At 52.0% G+C, this 17,309-nt stretch overlaps 1 protein-coding gene across 1 annotated transcript in view; it reads left to right on the top strand.

The window, feature by feature from the left end:
- The window catches only part of SUFU (suppressor of fused homolog (Drosophila)), a 112,606-nt gene extending 104,835 nt beyond the window's left edge, over positions 1-7,771 (top strand). Inside the window, exons 11-12 of the mRNA XM_006879977.1 lie at positions 5,297-5,365; positions 7,682-7,771. Coding sequence (XP_006880039.1) covers positions 5,297-5,365; positions 7,682-7,771 — 159 coding nt within the window. The remainder of the gene's footprint in view (positions 1-5,296; positions 5,366-7,681) is intronic.
- The last annotated feature ends 9,538 nt before the right edge of the window (positions 7,772-17,309 follow it).

The raw sequence follows: 17,309 nt of genomic DNA, 5'->3' as shown, positions 1-17,309 counted from the left end.
TGACTCACCACCCGCTGGACAAGGCTCCCGCCTTCCCCATCCACTCAGTTGGATGCGTGTGGGAGATGACTTGGGAATTCCTGGCCCGGACCCTGAGCAGCAACCTCTAACTGTTCCTCCTTCCACCGGGTCAACCTGGCCGCAACCTGGCAACCTCTGTTTGGGGCCGTCCTGGGACAACTAGTGTCTCAGCGACATGCAGGCCAGAGCAGGGCCCCTCCCTTCCAGGAGAGGCCTGTGACCTCACCCACCCACCCGCAGCCCAGCACCCACTTCTGGCCACACAGCCAACTTCCCGCCACCCACCAAGAGCAGGAAACCGAGGCCTCACTGAGCTCCTGCGGCCTGGTTACCTGTACAGTCACCGCTGCACCTGGACTCTCCACACAGTCCTCTGGCACATTCAGGAGGAGGAATGCCAGTCAGACTGAGTCTTCCTGCCACCTCCACTGCCCTCCTGAGGTCCAGACCAGCCCTTTGGCAGGGCCCACGACTGCAAACACCACATCTCCTTCCCAAGAGAAGGAAAGGGAGGGGAAGAGAAAGCTAAACTTGTTGGGAAGCAGGAACAACATGCCAACACGAGGAGCAAACAAGGTCCTAGACAAAGTGTGACTGTCACAGCAAAAGGAAGGACTGGGCACTGTCAGTTGCTGTTTGCAGACTCAGGCCTATCATTGACCACAGACATTTGAATCAACGGCAGATCCACAGCTCCAGGGCTCCTGCTCGCAGGCCAGCCAGGCCTACCCAGGACAGGCACTGACGAAAGATGGTGTTTTGGGTTCCTTTCTGGAACTTGCTGAGGCCTGACCAAGAGAGAAGCTGTTGACAATCCTCCCTCATCACCGAGCAGCCAGCCTGCCATCCAGTAGCTAATATGAACCCCCTGGAAGGAGTGGCCTGCCTGGCTCAGCCTCCAAACCCCCGTCCTAGGCAAAAAGAGTAGGGGTTCGCTGTCCACCGCTTAACTGGTGGTGGAGCTGCAGCCTCCAGCTCCCCTGGTCAGTTAAGCTGGGGCCCAGCCCCCTTCCTCCATATGCTTCCCAGCACCCTGCCCACCTTGATCTCTTGGATTACCTGTATTGAATGCCATTGCTATGGCCGGGCCCAAGATATTCTAATTCAGGAGATCTGGCTGGGATCTTATTTGATGTTTGCCATCAGGATACTGACTTGGTGATGTTGTATGAGGCCTGATGCATAGGGTTTCCTCAGTTCACAGACCACGTGTCTTTTAGACCCTGTCCCCCCACTTCCTCAGCCCAAGACCTCCAAATTTTCTACAGCTCCCAAAGGTTAAGCTTCTTCCTTTCTCACTAAAAGATCTTTTTCCTCCAAGAGCCTGTCCGTGCAAAGTGGGATACCAAAATAAGACTTATGCCTGGTTCTTGTTAAGTGCTGCTAACATTTTCATTTACCTTTTTTTTTTAACTATCATTTTCTGAGCTACAGTCACTATTGTCTTCTGTTTGTAACTGTACAGCCTGTGAATTCCCCCACTGTCCTCACGGACAGTTGTTTCCCCATTGTCTTGAGCGTGGCTTTCCTTCCTTTCCAGTTGGCCAGCCTGGATTTTGAGCAGCTGCATGTCTGTGAGGGATCAGGGCTGCAGCCCTGCAGAGACCTCCTTGAGCTGAGAAGGCGACCAGGAGGCCTGTGACTCGTTGGGCTTGGGATTGCTGCCTTTCCGGATCAGTGACGGAAGCCAGAGTCACCCTCCCCGCCCTCACTGAGAAAGAGAAAGGTGTCAGCCCTGAGGCTACACATGTCTGGAGTTGGGGAACCTTGTTGCAGAGAGGAAAAGAGTGTCCACTACCACGGCCACCAGGCAGCCAGGTCACTGTTCTTCCAGAATCCAGGGGCCATCTCTCCTCTCGGCCCTTCCTCACCTGTGGGATGGAGAGGACATCACCTCTCTGGCAGGACTGCTGAGAGGATTCAGTGAAATGACGAAGGTCAAGTCCTTAGTGCAGGGCCGGGCACAAGGAGGAGGCACGGCCCCTGCTGTTGGAGTGGCTGTCAGTACTGCTGTCATCCTGTGACCACTCTCGTTGTCTGTGGCAGAGCCAGGCAGCTCCTCGGGGACCCACTGAGCTCCCGGAGCCAGGCCCCAGTGCTGCATGGCCCTTTCCCACAGTTGCATCACAACAGTGAGTCTGTTTCTCGTGAGAGCACCCAGGAGCTGTTCTGCCGCGGCTGTCTCGGTGTCCCGTTGATCAAATCTGTTAACATGCTCAGCTCCAGGTCTGAAATATACAAAGAACAGGGCCTGTTTGTTCAATCCAAGCTTCTAAGGTTTAGCTCCCAAAGGAAATTAAATTAGGTGCCTGGAGCTATGACAGTCTGTCGTGTTTCTTTGCAGGGAATGTCATCCTTAATATCATGCAGACCTCATGTATAATTTCCCCCCCTTTAATCTTTTTAAAATAATGTGGTTTCCAGCAGGAACCAGCAAGTCACCAAAAGTGAAAATTGAGGAGATGAAGAGGTGTAAAAAGTAAGGACCGCTGGGGTTTATCCCCGTTTTCGGTTCTTGCCATCCCCTCCCCCACTTGAGTGAGTCCACACACAGATGGTGCCGAGCAGGTTGGTTGCTCCACTAAAAGCAGCCGGAACACACCCTCTCCCAGCACCAGTGCCAGACCTTTGTCAGGGGATTTGGTGGAGGACTGAACTCTTGTCTCTGGAGTCTCACTGGGTGGCCATAGTCACTGTCACCAACCCCCTCTGTCTCCTCCCCTCCCCATTTTACCCCCAGCCCTATTACAGTCCCAGACCTATTTACCTCTCTCCCTCCACATCATTTGTGGGTTCAGACCTGCCAGGCCCGGCCCCAGATGGAAGCATCGTAATACAATTAGGTTTTAGGTATGCTTGTGTTTGTGTTAGCATTCGCAGAGATGGCAGCAGACCCCGGAAGCGCCACAAATATGAATGTGACCTTTGTGTTACTCATGCAGACTGGCGATAACCAGGAGTTCTGGACTTTTGAGGGGGAAAAGCCCTCAGATAAGAGGGTCACTGTAGTTCATGATTAGAGGAACGAGTCAACCCCAGTTTAGGGAACTGGGTGGCAGGTCCCTGGGCCAGCTTCACTTTCTCTCTCTCTCTCTCCTTTGCTTTTTCTCTCTGACCTCCCTCAAGGCCTCTGCTCCTAGAACAGAAATGTCGAGGAGACATGGACCAATAATCAGAGCTGGTTTTGTCCCCAGTGGACGGCTTGGAGCCTGGAAAAATGAGGGGGATTTTGACTCCTTGTCAAACAAGAGAGGGGTTTATTGCCATGTGCAATGAGGCACCTTCATGCCTGCATCCCCAGAGCTCCACCAAGGCCCAGGCCTAGCAGAAACGCCCAGGGAATGCCTGTACGACCAGACAGATTGATGGCTGGGTGAGTGGAAGAATGAATAAATGAGCAAATATCCTAGGGATTAGAGTCCAGAATTCAAAAGCAGTTCTTCAAGCATCAGTCTGGTCCGAGCCACTCACAAGCCCTGTGACTAGGCAGCTTCCGTGTCCTCTCTAACCTCTCTCTGCCCCCCTTCACCTGCAGTACTCGAGGCACAGACCCCTAGCACAGCCCTGGTTGTGCACTGGGTGTGGTAGTCATCTCTCTGTTCACTTGGAGGTGGTTTTCTCCCTCCTTGCTCCCACAGCCATTCCATTAGCTTCGAAGTCTTCCACGAGAGTCGTCCTTCCAACGAGGCCCCATCATTCTTGCTTGCTCGCCCTCCTTCCTCTGCCAATTCCCTTTATCTTTTAAGCGGATTCTGTTCTGACTCTTGAAGCTTCCATTGTCTCCCAGTGCAGTTTACCAGAGTGGACACCTTCCAGGGGAAACCTGCTGGCCTTTTCTTAAGTTCTTGAGTCTCATCCTTCTCACAAGGGAGGATTTCCCTCTGGAGAGCCTCACCTTTGCCTCCAGGCCCTCACAGTTGTCACAGTCCTTTGTGCCTCATTCGAGGGTGTTCAGGGGCTGCTGGAGGAAGCCAGGCAGAGGCAAAGCCACAGCCCAGCCGAGCCAGGGCCTGTAGACAGGTCCTCTGCAGAGGCCACAGGGGACGCCTGGGGGTGGAGGAGATGAAGGAAGGGTCCGCTTTAAGAGAGCAGCGATCTGCTGAGCCAGGCAGGACAGGACAGGACACAGTGTGGTGTGGGCAGAGGAAAAGGCTGAGAGAAAGGCTCCCTCCCCCGGCAGGGCCCAGAGGGCTGATTTTGGAGCTCCTGAACCTCTAAAGGAAGAATTTTTTTTTCTTTTTTTTTTTAATGTTATTATTTTTGTGTGCGTGTACCGTCAAATCAGATCTGACTGGTACAGGAGGAGATTGTCCCTCCTTCCCCGGCAGAGCATCTGGTGGATTCGAACCGTGCGCCTCTGGGATTGTAGTTGCAGCTCCTTGCCACTAGGCCACCAGAGCTCCCCAAAAGGAAGAATTTAAGCATTCCACTTGGTTGTGAAAATTGCAGGGAGTGCAGTGGTTGTACTAGCAGAATATCGGGCCATGCTGCCCTAGATAACACGCATGAGGCAAGGAGATGTTGGGGCTGGAACAGCAAAGTGAGAGACCCGAGGGGCAGATAGAAGAATTCACAGAGGGGAGGTTCCTAAAGAACTCAGCATTTAAACAGGGCCTCACAGGCCCACAGCTGGGGGCTGGGGTGCTTTAGCCTGAGGGAATAAGAGTACAGGTAAATGAAAATGGGGGTGGTGGGTCCCTGTCACTCTGTAAAATGAGGGAAACTGGTGCACAGCCTCCATATTCTCCAGCTCAGACATTCTTGGATGTACCTTTTGGGGCATTTCCAGATTCCAGACAGGGCTTGTATTCCAAATCCAAACAGATTCCTTTTGTCCTGTCAGGCGCTGGAGGGGGACATGTGAGCCTGTCGGGCAGGGCAGGCACTAGCAGTCCTCTCCCCTGGCTCTCGGCTTGTCTCCTTCCCCTCCTGTGCCAGGACATGCAAGAGGCACTGGCACTGAGAGCCTGCTCTGGGATTTTTTTTCCTTTCCTGTACCTCATTTGCGTCTCCCTTCTAGGATCAGGTCTCTCTCCCTCCCTTCCCCTCCCCATAGTCCTTTGTCCTTGGCCCTGTCCCTCTGATAGTGCAGGCAGGTGGTGATGGGAGGTCTTGGGGGTGGGGAGAGGAATCAGCCCCTGCCTGTGCCCCTCAGATGCTAACCACCTGACCTCATACCTCCTCCACTGCCTAAAGAAAGAGCCATAGCATGGCAGCTGGCAAAAAGAGACCAGATACTAGAAAAATAAAAGCCTGCCTTGTGCCTCCTTCCCAGATTCTGTTGACTGAAGAGTTTGTAGAGAAAATGTTGGAAGACTTAGAAGATTTGACTTCTCCAGAGGAAGTAAGCCTGTTTAATTCTCTCTGACAGTGAGCTCCAGGAGCATGCGTGCACGTGGGGGGGGGGGTGGGTGTGTGTGTTATCTGTCTGCACGTGTGTCTGCATCTTCGGGTGCCTCTTTGAGGCGTGGGCATAGGCTGGGGAGGAGACCCCAGAGAAGTTGAATGGCTTCATTTATTTTCTGTTTCTCTGCACCACCACCCCCACATCCCACCCCCAGCCCTTGTAAGGGCACTCAGCAAACCGTCTGAATTGCTAGCCCCCGAAAACCCCATTGAAGAGGCAGCCAGGGCCTTCGGGCTAGCATGAGAGTTCCCCCAGGCCCTGCTGTTCCCTGGCAGGTTCTGAACAGAAAGCCCATGTCTGCTGCCAGCGAACATTCCGCTGGGAAGTTCTGGTGGGCAGTGAGGAACTCCTGCTCTCGCCCCTGGCCACCCAGGAGCACTCTCCCAGGCTTCCCTTCCCAGCCATAAACTCTCCCCCCTTAGCCTCTTCCAGCCCTAAATCAGAGCCAGAGGAGCTGGCAGGCCAGGTGGGGCTTGAGCCTTCCCTCTGGGGTACAGGAACAGACTATAATCCCCTTTGTTTTTCTTCCTTGTTCCCGGCATCTTCATTTGCAGGGACTTACCTCATTCTGGAAAGTCCCTTCCCCTCCCCCTGCCTGCTGCTAACCTGCACCCCAGTGGGATCTGCTCCTCTGGCCTCAGTGCCCTGCAGGCTCATGGAATATTAACTGGTTGGCCTGCCTTTGGACAGCCCCAACCTGCAGAGGAGATAGACCCTTCTCTTGCCCTGTCTGCTAGGAGCTGCTTGGGGGAGTGTGCCTTCACCTCCTGGAGCCCCCAGGTGTCTGGGTCCCAGGACCCCAAGGCCTCTGCTATTTAAGAGGCTAACAGACAGGCCCAGGGCGGGGCTGTCCTGTTCTGGTCTCCAGGTGAACAGGAACTCCCCAGAGCCTGAGGCCAGCCCTGCTAGGATAGTGTCTTCTCTGTCCTGTGGGACCCAGCTTGATAAATTCATTCATTCATACATCCCACAGTCACTGAGCACCCAGTCTGTGCCAGCTACTCAGCCCCCACAAGGCATGGGCCCCTGAGGCCCAGCTCCCCATTCAGCTAGACCAGAGCCAGCTGCCCAGAAGGGCTTCCGGAGAGGCCCTGTCACACTGGGGTGGCCCTGTGCCAAGCTGCTGCTTTGAGCTTGGGTGTTGAGGGGGTAGGAGGGGGACAGTTCAGGCAGGAGGGACAGGAGCCAGAGGAAGCTTAGGAAAGTAGGTCACTAAAAAGGACTTTTCTTTTTTGCTTGTCCAGAGGCTGTCCGCTCCCTGCCTCATTCTCCACTTTCGTTCTGGCATGTCTAGCCCCCTATCAGAGGAAGGGGAAAATGGAGTTAGCCAGGAAGTATTGGGCCATCCACTTCCGGCCCGGCCTTGATTCTTTGCTTAGCCCTGTCTCTCATGTCAGTGAGCATCTATTGAGTACCAGCTGTGTGCCAGACCACATGCAGCGTTCTGGAGTAGAGAGAGATCAAGCTATGCCAGGCTCTCCCCCACGGCTCCCAGACCCACAGGGGAAACAGTCCTGGAAGCAGATCAGGGACTATGGGAGAGGGACAGAAAGACCTTGGGTTCTCCTTGGCTGCTGCTGGGACTGTTCTCAAGCCTGTTGCCCTGGGAAGCAGCTGAGAAGGAACTCAAGGGTGCAGGGTGGAGCTCTTGATTATCCTGAAGATGCTCCAGGCCCAAGCACTCGCCTCAAGCTACATTCCTGCTGCTCCTCCACTCCCACATGGGGCTGCCTTTGGGGCCCAGCCAGCACCTTCTTCCCTTTGGCCCCTTTAGTAAAGGCTGCAGAGGCCTCAGAAAGAGGCCATGGCAGGGAGAGGACCCCAGATCCCCAAACCTCAAGCCACTTCCCTATAGCATGGGCACCCTCCCCCACCCGTCTGGCCTCTAGTCCCAGGGCCTCAGGGAGCAGATTCCTCACATGCTTGTGGCCGGAGGCAGAACCAAGGAAGTGAGCTGGAGGGAGGTCACCACAGTCAAGGAGTTAGAAAGCATGCCTCCTCCAACCCTGGTTAATTATTATTTGCACGAGGGAGAGAGGGGGTCACCAGATTCCAGCAGCTTAACCCCAGGTACCCACTTGGGTCTAGCATTGAAGATTAAAGCCAGGTATCGAGTGGCCTGTCTTGCCCTGCACATACCTGGGACAGACGGGTCTGAGTGGTAGGGGTCCTTGTCCTGGGCAACTATAGCAAGGTGGCCATCACAGTTTCTGCTAACCCTGTGCTCTGAATATGTGCCTTCTCCTTCCACAGTTCAAACTTCCCAAAGAGTACAACTGGCCAGAGAAGAAGCTGAAAGTCTCTATCCTGCCTGATGTGGTGTTCGACAGCCCACTGCACTAGCCTGGGCTGGGCCCTATAGGGGCCTAGCGGGGACCCAGCGGCTCCCCAGTGACTGACTTCCAGTGTAACAACTGCAGAAGGTCCCACCAATAAAAGGAGATGTGTGAGGATCACTGCACAGCCACTGTCCCCACAGCCTGGTGGGGTGTTGTGCCAGGCCACGCGCCTCTCCCTGACTTCCAACCCGGGCTTCATCCTCCCAGCCAGCCATGTCCGCGTGTCCAGCTGGTGATCGGTAAAGGCAAACCTTCCCCTCCGGCGGCCGCCCCAGGTCCTGGTTTGAGATATGACTCTGCTCTCTTGCTGTGCCCCCAGGTTGAGACGGGCCTCAATCTTGCCAACCCGTGCGGGGAGGCGGGGACCCACTGGTGCCGAATGCTCAGCGTTAGAAAGCCCGGTGGTCAGGCTTCTCTGGCCACAGAACCGTTTCTCCCATCATGTTTGGTTTCCTTCTTATTTTATTTTTTAGAAACCGAATGGTATTTTATTGCTCTGCAGAGATGTCCAGAAGCCGTGTATATAGTGTTTTTTTAAACAGAACTTTATTCTCAGATGAACTTTCTCCTTCTCTCAGACAGAAGCCTGGGGGGTTGTCTCCCCCTGCGCTGCCACAGGAGAAGGTGCTGGGTGTTTTTGCCTGCCAGGCCGGGCCCTGCTGGATCCAGCTTCACAGAGAGGCTTTTCTTCCCAGCTGGGCCTGGTAAAGCCTGGGGCAGAGAGAGCTGAGACACACTCCCATATGCAGCCTTGAGTCCCAGTCGAGCTGGGGCCAGGAAGGGAGTCTGCTGTTTCCCAAGTGGACCGGACCCCACAGGGTACAGGGACCACCATCAGGGTCTCCAAAATTTGGTAAGCCCTAGCCTCCTCTTCTAGGCCTTTTGACCTAACTCTGCCCACCTGAGAGAGAGTGAGGTCCAGCACCACCTGGACCGTCCCCACCTGCCACTCAGGGCCTGGGCTTCAGCTCTTTGGCCATTTCCTTGTCCCCTGGGCCTCCCATCTTCCAGGCTGCAGAACCCTGGCATGAAGGCAGCCTCTCTAGATCTCTCACTTTAGTTTTGCAAACCTGGCACTCTACCTCCCTCCTGCCCTACCTGCATCCTTGCGTTTCTCATCTTCGCATCCCATCCCTGTTCCTTGCCCTGGCTCATTTCCTACATCCTTGGCCTCCAGGAGGTCCTTGGTCCCTCACCCCAAATACGGCATACATCCTTGGCCTCCAGGAGGTCCTTGGTCCCTCACCCCAAATACGGCAACTCTCATGGTCTTCGTTCTGCAAGCCAGTTTATCTCTGGCCATTGGTTTTGGATTGTTTCCCACTCCTGGCCTACAGCCCTTTTCTTGCCCTCATGCCCTCTGACTCTAGTAGGGACTGCAATATTAAGATCATCTCAGGCCACCCTAAAACAGTCTGTCAGGAGCCACACTGGTATCCTACTGCCCCCGTCTTTCCTCACTATATGCACATGTGTCACCACTTCTGAGGGTCCTTGGAGAGATCGAACCCCAGAGCTGCCTCCCAGAGCGATGGGCGTTTTCCAGGCTCTCCGGGGAGCATGGCCTGGGCCTACCCCTGCACACCCCCTGGTACTCATTTAGCTCCATGCAGCCTCCAAACCTCAAGGCAGATCACTCTGGAAGACTGGGAGAGACTAGTATCAGACCCCCACTGGCCAGAGTAGGAGCTCCCCTGGACTTGATGCCTTCTCCTGGCAGCTGTGCCTTCTACTGCCCTGAGGACTTTTCCAAAAGGATCTTTCCTGGTCTTCACCCCACCCCCCACCCCCACAGCCCTGCCTTTGGAACCCTTGTTTGGTGACGTTTCATGGGGAGAGTGGTGCCATTGGTTGGCTTGCCTCCTGTCCTTGCCACTCTCACTTGCTGTCCTTGCGTCTTCTCCTGGGGACCTGCCTGAAGACGTCTGCTGCAGCTCATCCTGACCTCCATCTGCCTGGTTTTCATGTATTTGGGGTCTTTCCTGAACTCAGTTCTGTCACAGATGTGATGTGTTTGGTCAGCAACTCGCACCAGGCCTGCGGGGTCTTTGTGGACTGATTGCACCAGCAGCATGGCGGCTGCATTCCTGTGAAGTGGGAACATCGTGGAAGCCTCTGTCAGGAGCATCCAAAACCGAACTGGGGGGAGGAGGGAAGGGAAAGAAAAAAAAAAACAAACCCGAGCTGGGCCAGGCCTCCACCCTTCCCTGACCACCTTCTCCAACCACGCTTCCTTTGCTTTGGGCAGTGGGGTGGTGCCAGCCCACTGGTGGAAGCCTTCTGGTGGAAGGGGCTTTCCATGGAGCTTCTATCTGGCAAGAGGAGACCCACTGAAGATCAAGCATGGCTGAGCTTGCACCACCACAGACAGCATCTGGCGGGGAGGTGTATGGTGACTGCTCAATAAATACTCCCCACTTGCCCTCTCTGTGACTCGCTGGGAGCTACTGATCTCGTGGGTTGGAGCAGTGAGGTGCTTCCCAGGCACACACACACACACACACACACACACACACACACTCCCCAGCCGCTACCCTACCCGTTCTGCCTCCTCAGAAGGCCTCCTTGAGGCAGGCCCAGCCCTGCTCCACCCCTCCAGGTCTCTGGCCTCTGAGAGGAAGAGATTCCTTCCTGCTGCTCACCTGCCACCTAAGGGGACTCTTGTGCCCCTTACAGGTGCAGGGTGGGTTACAAGAAGCTGGAAGCACCAGCTGCCATCTTGAAGGGGCGAGGAAGGCCCCAGAAAGGTCTCAGGTCTGGCTTGGGAGCTTGTGCCTCTTCCTGCCCCGCCCCTCCCCCTCGCGGAGCAGACACGTGGTCCCCTTGAATTGTCTACAAGGACTAAAAGCATGTCTACACATCGACAGGGTCTGGGGACTGTGTGGAGACTAAGCTGAGCATAGGGAACACCTGAAGGTTGCTGCCCCTATGGGGTGGATTGGTGTATTTTTTTTTTCTATCTGGTTGTCTTCCCTCTCTGACTGCCAGGTCCTTCGTGCCAGGGGAGTCAGCTGGTCCCAGGATACGTCGGGAGCCTTGAAGAGAGATACCTTTTTTGTACAAGTACTTAAATGCCACAACCAGCAGACTTTTGTAAAATTTTCTAATAGTGTCTAATGTCCATGGCAACCAGTTTCCCAGGGTGGGGGCTTGCAGCCAAGCCTGGGACTTTTGTAAGGATTTTTGGGTGACTCACTTAGATATCGTTTCTTTGTAGCCCCTCTTCTTCTATGTAATCTAAGTGCATTAAACATATTTGCAGAAGTGCCTGTGTTGTGTCCTCTTTCTTGTTGCCCAGAGCAGGAAGCTGGGGCCTAGCACTTTAGAAGCAGCAGGTAGGAGGGAAGGCCCCGAGTGCTGGGCTGGCAGTAAAGGGGTGCCAAGGAGCAGGACTGTAGAGCTGGTGCCTCTTCGGTCATGCAGAAATGCCTGCAGGGACAGGCTCTCCCTGACTGCCCTTGGATTCCTGCAAGGTCAGGGGGGTAAGAACGGGAAATGACTGGGTGGCCACAGACCACTGCAGCCTCCTCTTGTCTCCTCTCACCGCAGCTCCTTTCCCCAGGGGGTAAGGGTCCTCCTTGTCTCTAGCCTTGGAGGTCCTAGGCTCCCCTTCCAGTCATTCTCACCAAGCATCTAAATCCAGCCTGGGCAAGCCTCGGAAGCCATCATGTGAGCTAGATGACAGGCCAGCCCACCTGTCCTGGGAACTCCATGGAGAAAAAGAGTGTCTCTTCCTTCCCTGGAATGTCAGGCTCTGCCTCTCTGGGACCTGGTGATAGAACAGGCTGTGGAGGAGAAGGCAACAGCCGAGACCCTGCCAGGCAGCATGGAGTCTGCAGGCAGAAAACGGCTTCCTTTCCAGAACCTGGAGGTTACTGCAGCCCTCACACTTCTTTTCCTTTCTGATTGTTAAACTTGGTGCTGTCAAGTCGGCTTTGCCTCATAGTGGCCCTGTGCAGAACTGAGCTAAGCCCTGTGGTTCTGTGCCATCCTCACGCAGTCTGGTGGTGAAGTATGTAACATATCAGGCTGCAAAGAGAACTGAATGCCCCCTGGACTGGCCAGAGGACAAACAAGCCTGACCTGGAGGAAGTGCAACCAGGGTGCCCCTTAGAGGCAGGGATGGGGACACTTCCCCTCACCTACTTTGGGTGTGTTGTCCGGAGCAGCCACGCCTTGGAAAAAGAATACGCTGGCAACAGCAGAGGGTCAGAAAGAGGAAGACCCTCAACTAGCTGGGTTAACACACAGTGACTAACAGCGAGCTGGGGCAGGTCGGAGGTGATGAGGACGGTGAGGATACTGCGGGACAGTGCAAGGCTCAGATCCGGTCATAGGATCCTTAGGAAGCGCAGTGGACTTGATGGCAACCTAACAACAATAACCGAAAGGTCAGCAGTTCAGATCCAACAACCACTCTGGCCAGTCCCCTCCCACTAAGATTCCAGTCTTGGGAACCCAATGAAGGAGGCCCTGTGAGCCAGAATTGACTCAGTGGTGACGGTCTGGTTTGCTAATTGTCCCAGAGAATAAAAAAGTCATCACTTTGAATGTTCAGGATAGGCTGCGGCATTGAAGGGGCTCTGCCAGGGCTGGAAGCAGAGGTTCTGAGGCGCAGGGGGTGGGGGTGGCAAGAGTATCATTTCCTGCCCCCGGAGTCTTCATTCTACTCCTTTGTCCTCTTTGAGACACAGCCTTATCTGGAGAACCTTCACCCCTCCTTCCACTGTGGCCTCTTACTGAACTCTGGCTGGTCCCTCAGTCCCTCTCGCAGTCATAGCGAAGGCCCCTGGAGGTTCTAGATACAGACAGCTCTAAGGTAGGCCGTGCCAGTTCCTCCCCTGTCGTCCTGGAAGATGGTGGGGGACAGGAAGTGCTTATCTCATCCTCATGTGACTCTGGTCAAGAAAGGCCTAAGGATAAGTCTACAGTGTTTAACATCCTTTGATGAGTGCCCACTGGAGTCTTGAAAGTGTATGGCCAGCTAGGATGGAGGCAAGGATTCTGAAACTCCATTTGGCGTGCTGTGGGTGTGTTATTAGGAGGGACCTGTCCTTGGAGAAGGACATTATCCTTGGAAGGGTGGAGGGACAACACCACAGGAGAGGAAGACCCTGGAAGAGATGGATTGGCTCAGTGACTGGAGTAATGGAGGAAAGTGTGTCCAAGACAATGAGAATGGCTCAAGATGGGCAAGGGTTCGGAGCTGTTGTACACAGGGCCACTATGAGTTGCAGGCAACACGATGGCAAATAACAAGATGCATAATAACATCATGATAGATGGAGAAAAGATTAAAGTTGTTAAGGATTCCATTTTACTTGGATCAACATCCATGGAAGGTATCTGTCAAGAAATAAAAAGAGTGCTTGCTTCGGCAGCACATATACTAAAATTGGAATGATACAGAGAAGATTAGCATGGCCCCTGCGCAAGGATGATACGCAAATTCGTGAAGCGTTCCATATTAAAAAAAAAAAAGAATGAAAACCCAATCTTTCCATGCACTTCTGTTAAAATCACCATAAATAAGACGGAGCGGGGGGCGGGGGGGGGGCGGTGGTTAGTTTGCATTGGGCAAATCTGTCAAGGACCTCGCCAAAGTGCTAAAGAGAGAAGAATGTTCCTGTAAAGACTGAAGTGTGCCTGATGCAGGTCATGGTATTTACAATCGCTTTGTATGCATCTGAAAGTTAGACCAGGAATAAGGAAGAATCTATGCCTTTGAATTGTAGTGTTGATGAAACACTACATTGGACCATGGACTACTGCCTGAAGAACAAACAAATGTGGAAGAAGTGCATGGAGAGACTTTGTTCCACATACTTGGGGCATGTTTTCACAAGGGGATAGACCTTGGAAAAGGACATTGCGTGGAAAAAGGCCAGAGAGGGTTTGGGTGACCCCTCAACAAAATAGACTTGACACAATGACTGCAGTAATGAACTTGAGAATGTAAGAGATTGTGAGGATGATATAAGATCAGACAAGGTTTAGATCTGTTGTACTAAGGGTGACTGAAAATCATAGTCATTCAACAGCATCTAACTAACTACAACAAAACTAAACTACTAGTCTCCCTGTCCAGAGCAAAGAAGCGTAAAGGAGATAAAAGTCTATTCATCCATGTGCTTGCTTCGGCAGCACATATTCTAAAATCAGAATGATGTAGAAAAGATTAGCATGGCCCTAGCGCAAGGATGACACATAAATACGTGAAGTATTCCATTAAAAAAAAAAAGTCTATTAGGCCAAGGACTACAGCCTTCAATATGGATTGAAGTTCAACATTGAGAAAACAAAGATTCTCACCACTGGGCTAATTGGCAGTATCATGGATGGTGAAGAGACTGAGATTGTTAACAGCTTTAGTTGCTTGGCTCCACAATCAACACTCTTGGTACCAGCAGCCAGGAAAATAAGAGACGAATTCCATTGGAAAGTCTGCTGTCAGAAACTCCTAAGTACTGAAGAACAACAACTTCAGTCTGGAGACTAAGGTGCGCCTGATAGAGGCCATGGTCTTTGCAGTTACTTGCTATGCATCAGAGAGCTGGCTAATGACTAGGGATGACAGAAGGAGAACTGATGCCTTCAAGCTGTGGTGTTGCAGAAGAGTATTGAATATACTATGGACTGCTAGGAGAACAAATAGGTTTGTCCTAGATAAAGTGAGACCAGGCTGTTCCATGGAGGCAAGGATTCTGAAGCTTCATCTGACATATTTTAGACATGTTACAAGGTGGAACCAGTCCTTGGAGAGGGATGTCATGCTTGGGAGGATAGAGGGACAGTGCAAGAAAGGAAGACCCTCAATAATGAGATGGATTGATTTTGTGACAATGGAGGTAGGTGTGTCAGAGACAATAAGATTGGCACAGGATAGAGCAGGGTTTAGGGCTGTTATATGTACATAGGGTCACTATGAGTCACAGACAACTTGACGGCACATCACATTAGTCCAAAGGACTACATGAACTTCAGTGTCCATGATCTTGAGACCAAAACCAATTGGATGGTGCCCTGCTGCCACTGCTGAACACCCTGCAAATGGATCACAACAGAAGGTCCCTGACAGAATGAGAAGAAAATGTGGTACAAAATTCGGTCCTACCACATGAACTGAACAGGCTTACTGGTCTGATAAGAAGCTCTGTGGCTTAGTGCTAGGGAGCTGCGCTACCAATACTAAAGTACTCGGTTCAAATCCACCAGTTGCTCCACAGGAGAAAGATAAGCAATCTCTTCCCATGTCTCTGAATTTACTGCCTCTGAAAACCCTCTGGAGGGTCAGCTATGAGTCAGCTCTGACTCATCGGTACACAACAACAACAACAACAACAACTGGTCTAATGTAGCCTGGTAGAACCCCCAAGATTATGTATGGCCCTTAGTTACCCTCAAGCATAGATCTGAAATCACTCCCGGAATCAACTTTCAGCCAAACAATAGGCCTAAAAGGTGATCAATAACACCATAGAGAGACAGCAATCCTTAGAACAACCAACCATACAAGATCAAAAGGGCAGCATTTGCCCAGGGATAAATTTGCCCAGGAAGTGGGAAGAGCGATGTTACAATGCAGGGATTATAACCAGTGTCATGAAATAGAATGTGCATGTTGAATGGAAAACCATTTTGCACTGTAAACGTTCACTCATTATAATAAAATGTTTTGGTGGGGTTTGTGTGTGTTTGCTTTTAAAAAACAAACAAACAAAAAAACACCACAAAGGTCAAGGTGAGATGTATCCCAGAGAACATAAATAATAGATCTTGTGCCTAGGCTTTTCAGAGAGACATGGCAGGGCTGGGGTTATTTGCAGAGAAAAGGGTTCCTGGTCCTGAGCAAAAACCTCATCTCCAGATTTGAAGAAGGGGAAAACTCAGTCACGTGGTCTTGTCTCCTCCTACACATTCCTCCAGGTGTGTGTTTGGGCCCCATCTGGAGAGACCTGGGGGCCTGGTGAGGGGGGCCCCATAGATCTCAAGGCCATAGGGCAGAGGAGCCAGAAGAGATTTGCCAAACTGGCCAGACCAGAAGGAGAATGTGAGTGTGAGTGACTCAGTCCAGCCTGCCAGGCACAGAAGCAGCTGGCAGCTGCAGAGGGGGAGGAGGGAGGGAGGCCAGGCTGGGGACTTAGGGTAGGATAAGGGACAGAAGTGTCCCAAGACTGCAGGAGCAGGCCAGGATGTGGTCTGGGGGCAGACATGTTGGAGCTCCTTCCCTGGGGTAATAGACAATCCAGGCCCTTCCTGGCTTCCTTAGTGCAGAAGAAGGAAAGCTCAGGGCAGAATGGAAGGAGCAATGTGATTGTTGGTGGTAGTTTATGGCATTCACTGTGTCCCAGCAGAGCTGTCTACAGAGCTTGTCAAGTCAGGGAGTCTCCAAGGTATTGTGATGAGAGAACTGACCTCCTTCAGGCAAAGAACTGAAGGCAGACACTCCTTACTTGCTCTTCTCCCACCGCTCCCTCACGCTCCCTCACACAATGCCATCAAGTCAGAACAGACTCATAGCTGACCCGCCACTGGGTTTCCAAGATGGCAAATTGCATGAGAAGAGACTGCCCATCTTTTCCCCCTTGGAGCCACTGGTGGATTTGAACCACCAGAGAAGAGTATTCTCCGAATTAGCCGCACATCTCTCTATAGACTATGCCACCAGAGTTCCTGAAAACTCCAGAACACTGGAGAATGAGGCATCTGAGTTACCATCTTCGTAAGAGAGAGGAAGGCAAACTGCATTGTTGAGCTGCTACATCATCTCCGAGGAAATCTGTTCGTTCACTTGTTCTTTCAACAAACATGTGCCAAGGCCTCTGCTATGTGTTGGGAGCCCAGACACAAATCAAGCCTTCATGACCTCATAATCCAGAGGGGAAAACAGGTAATTACAAAAATAAAAAATAAAAAAAAATCACAACGCAGAAAAGAGGAATGTTTGCTGTCCTCCTTGAGTTCCACTACTTACTATCAGTGACTCTAGACAAGCGACCTAACTTTCTGTGCCTCAGTTTCTTCATCTGTTAAGTGGATACTTGCCTCATCGAGTTTTTGTGAAGGTTATTTGAGATAACACATGTGAAAGCTTGATGCGTGAAAGCTTGATGCATGCTCAATGAGTGTTAATCCTTACCAAAGGGCTATGGTAGGGTATGTACACAGAAAAGGTGCCCAACCCAGTAGTGTGGGGAGATTATGAAAGACTTCCTAAAGGGTGATGTCTAAAACTCTAAAGACTTTAAGGATGAACTGGGCAAAAGAAAAAAGCGCTTTTCTTTCAGATGCTTTCTGGGCACACAAAACAAGCAAGGCAAAATCACGGAGAGTCTAAAAAAAAAAAAAAATAATCACCAAGATTCTTTTTGGGAATTGTAGATGTCCATCTGCCTAGTATATGGTTTTATATGGTTTAGGACATCAAGCTGTCACTCCCCTGCCTGCTGGAGGGAAGATGTTTCAGAAGGAAGGAAGATTCAAGATAAAGAGACCATGAGAGCTGCATTAGGGTAAAAATATTAAAACATTACAGCTGTTTT

Source organism: Elephantulus edwardii, unplaced genomic scaffold (assembly GCF_000299155.1).
Source record: "Elephantulus edwardii isolate Elephantulus edwardi_28Jun2011 unplaced genomic scaffold, EleEdw1.0 scaffold00006, whole genome shotgun sequence".
In the NCBI taxonomy this organism is placed as follows: Eukaryota; Metazoa; Chordata; class Mammalia; order Macroscelidea; family Macroscelididae; genus Elephantulus; species Elephantulus edwardii.
Note: the sequence above shows the minus strand (reverse complement) of the source record. Positions and strands in the feature narration are given on the sequence as shown.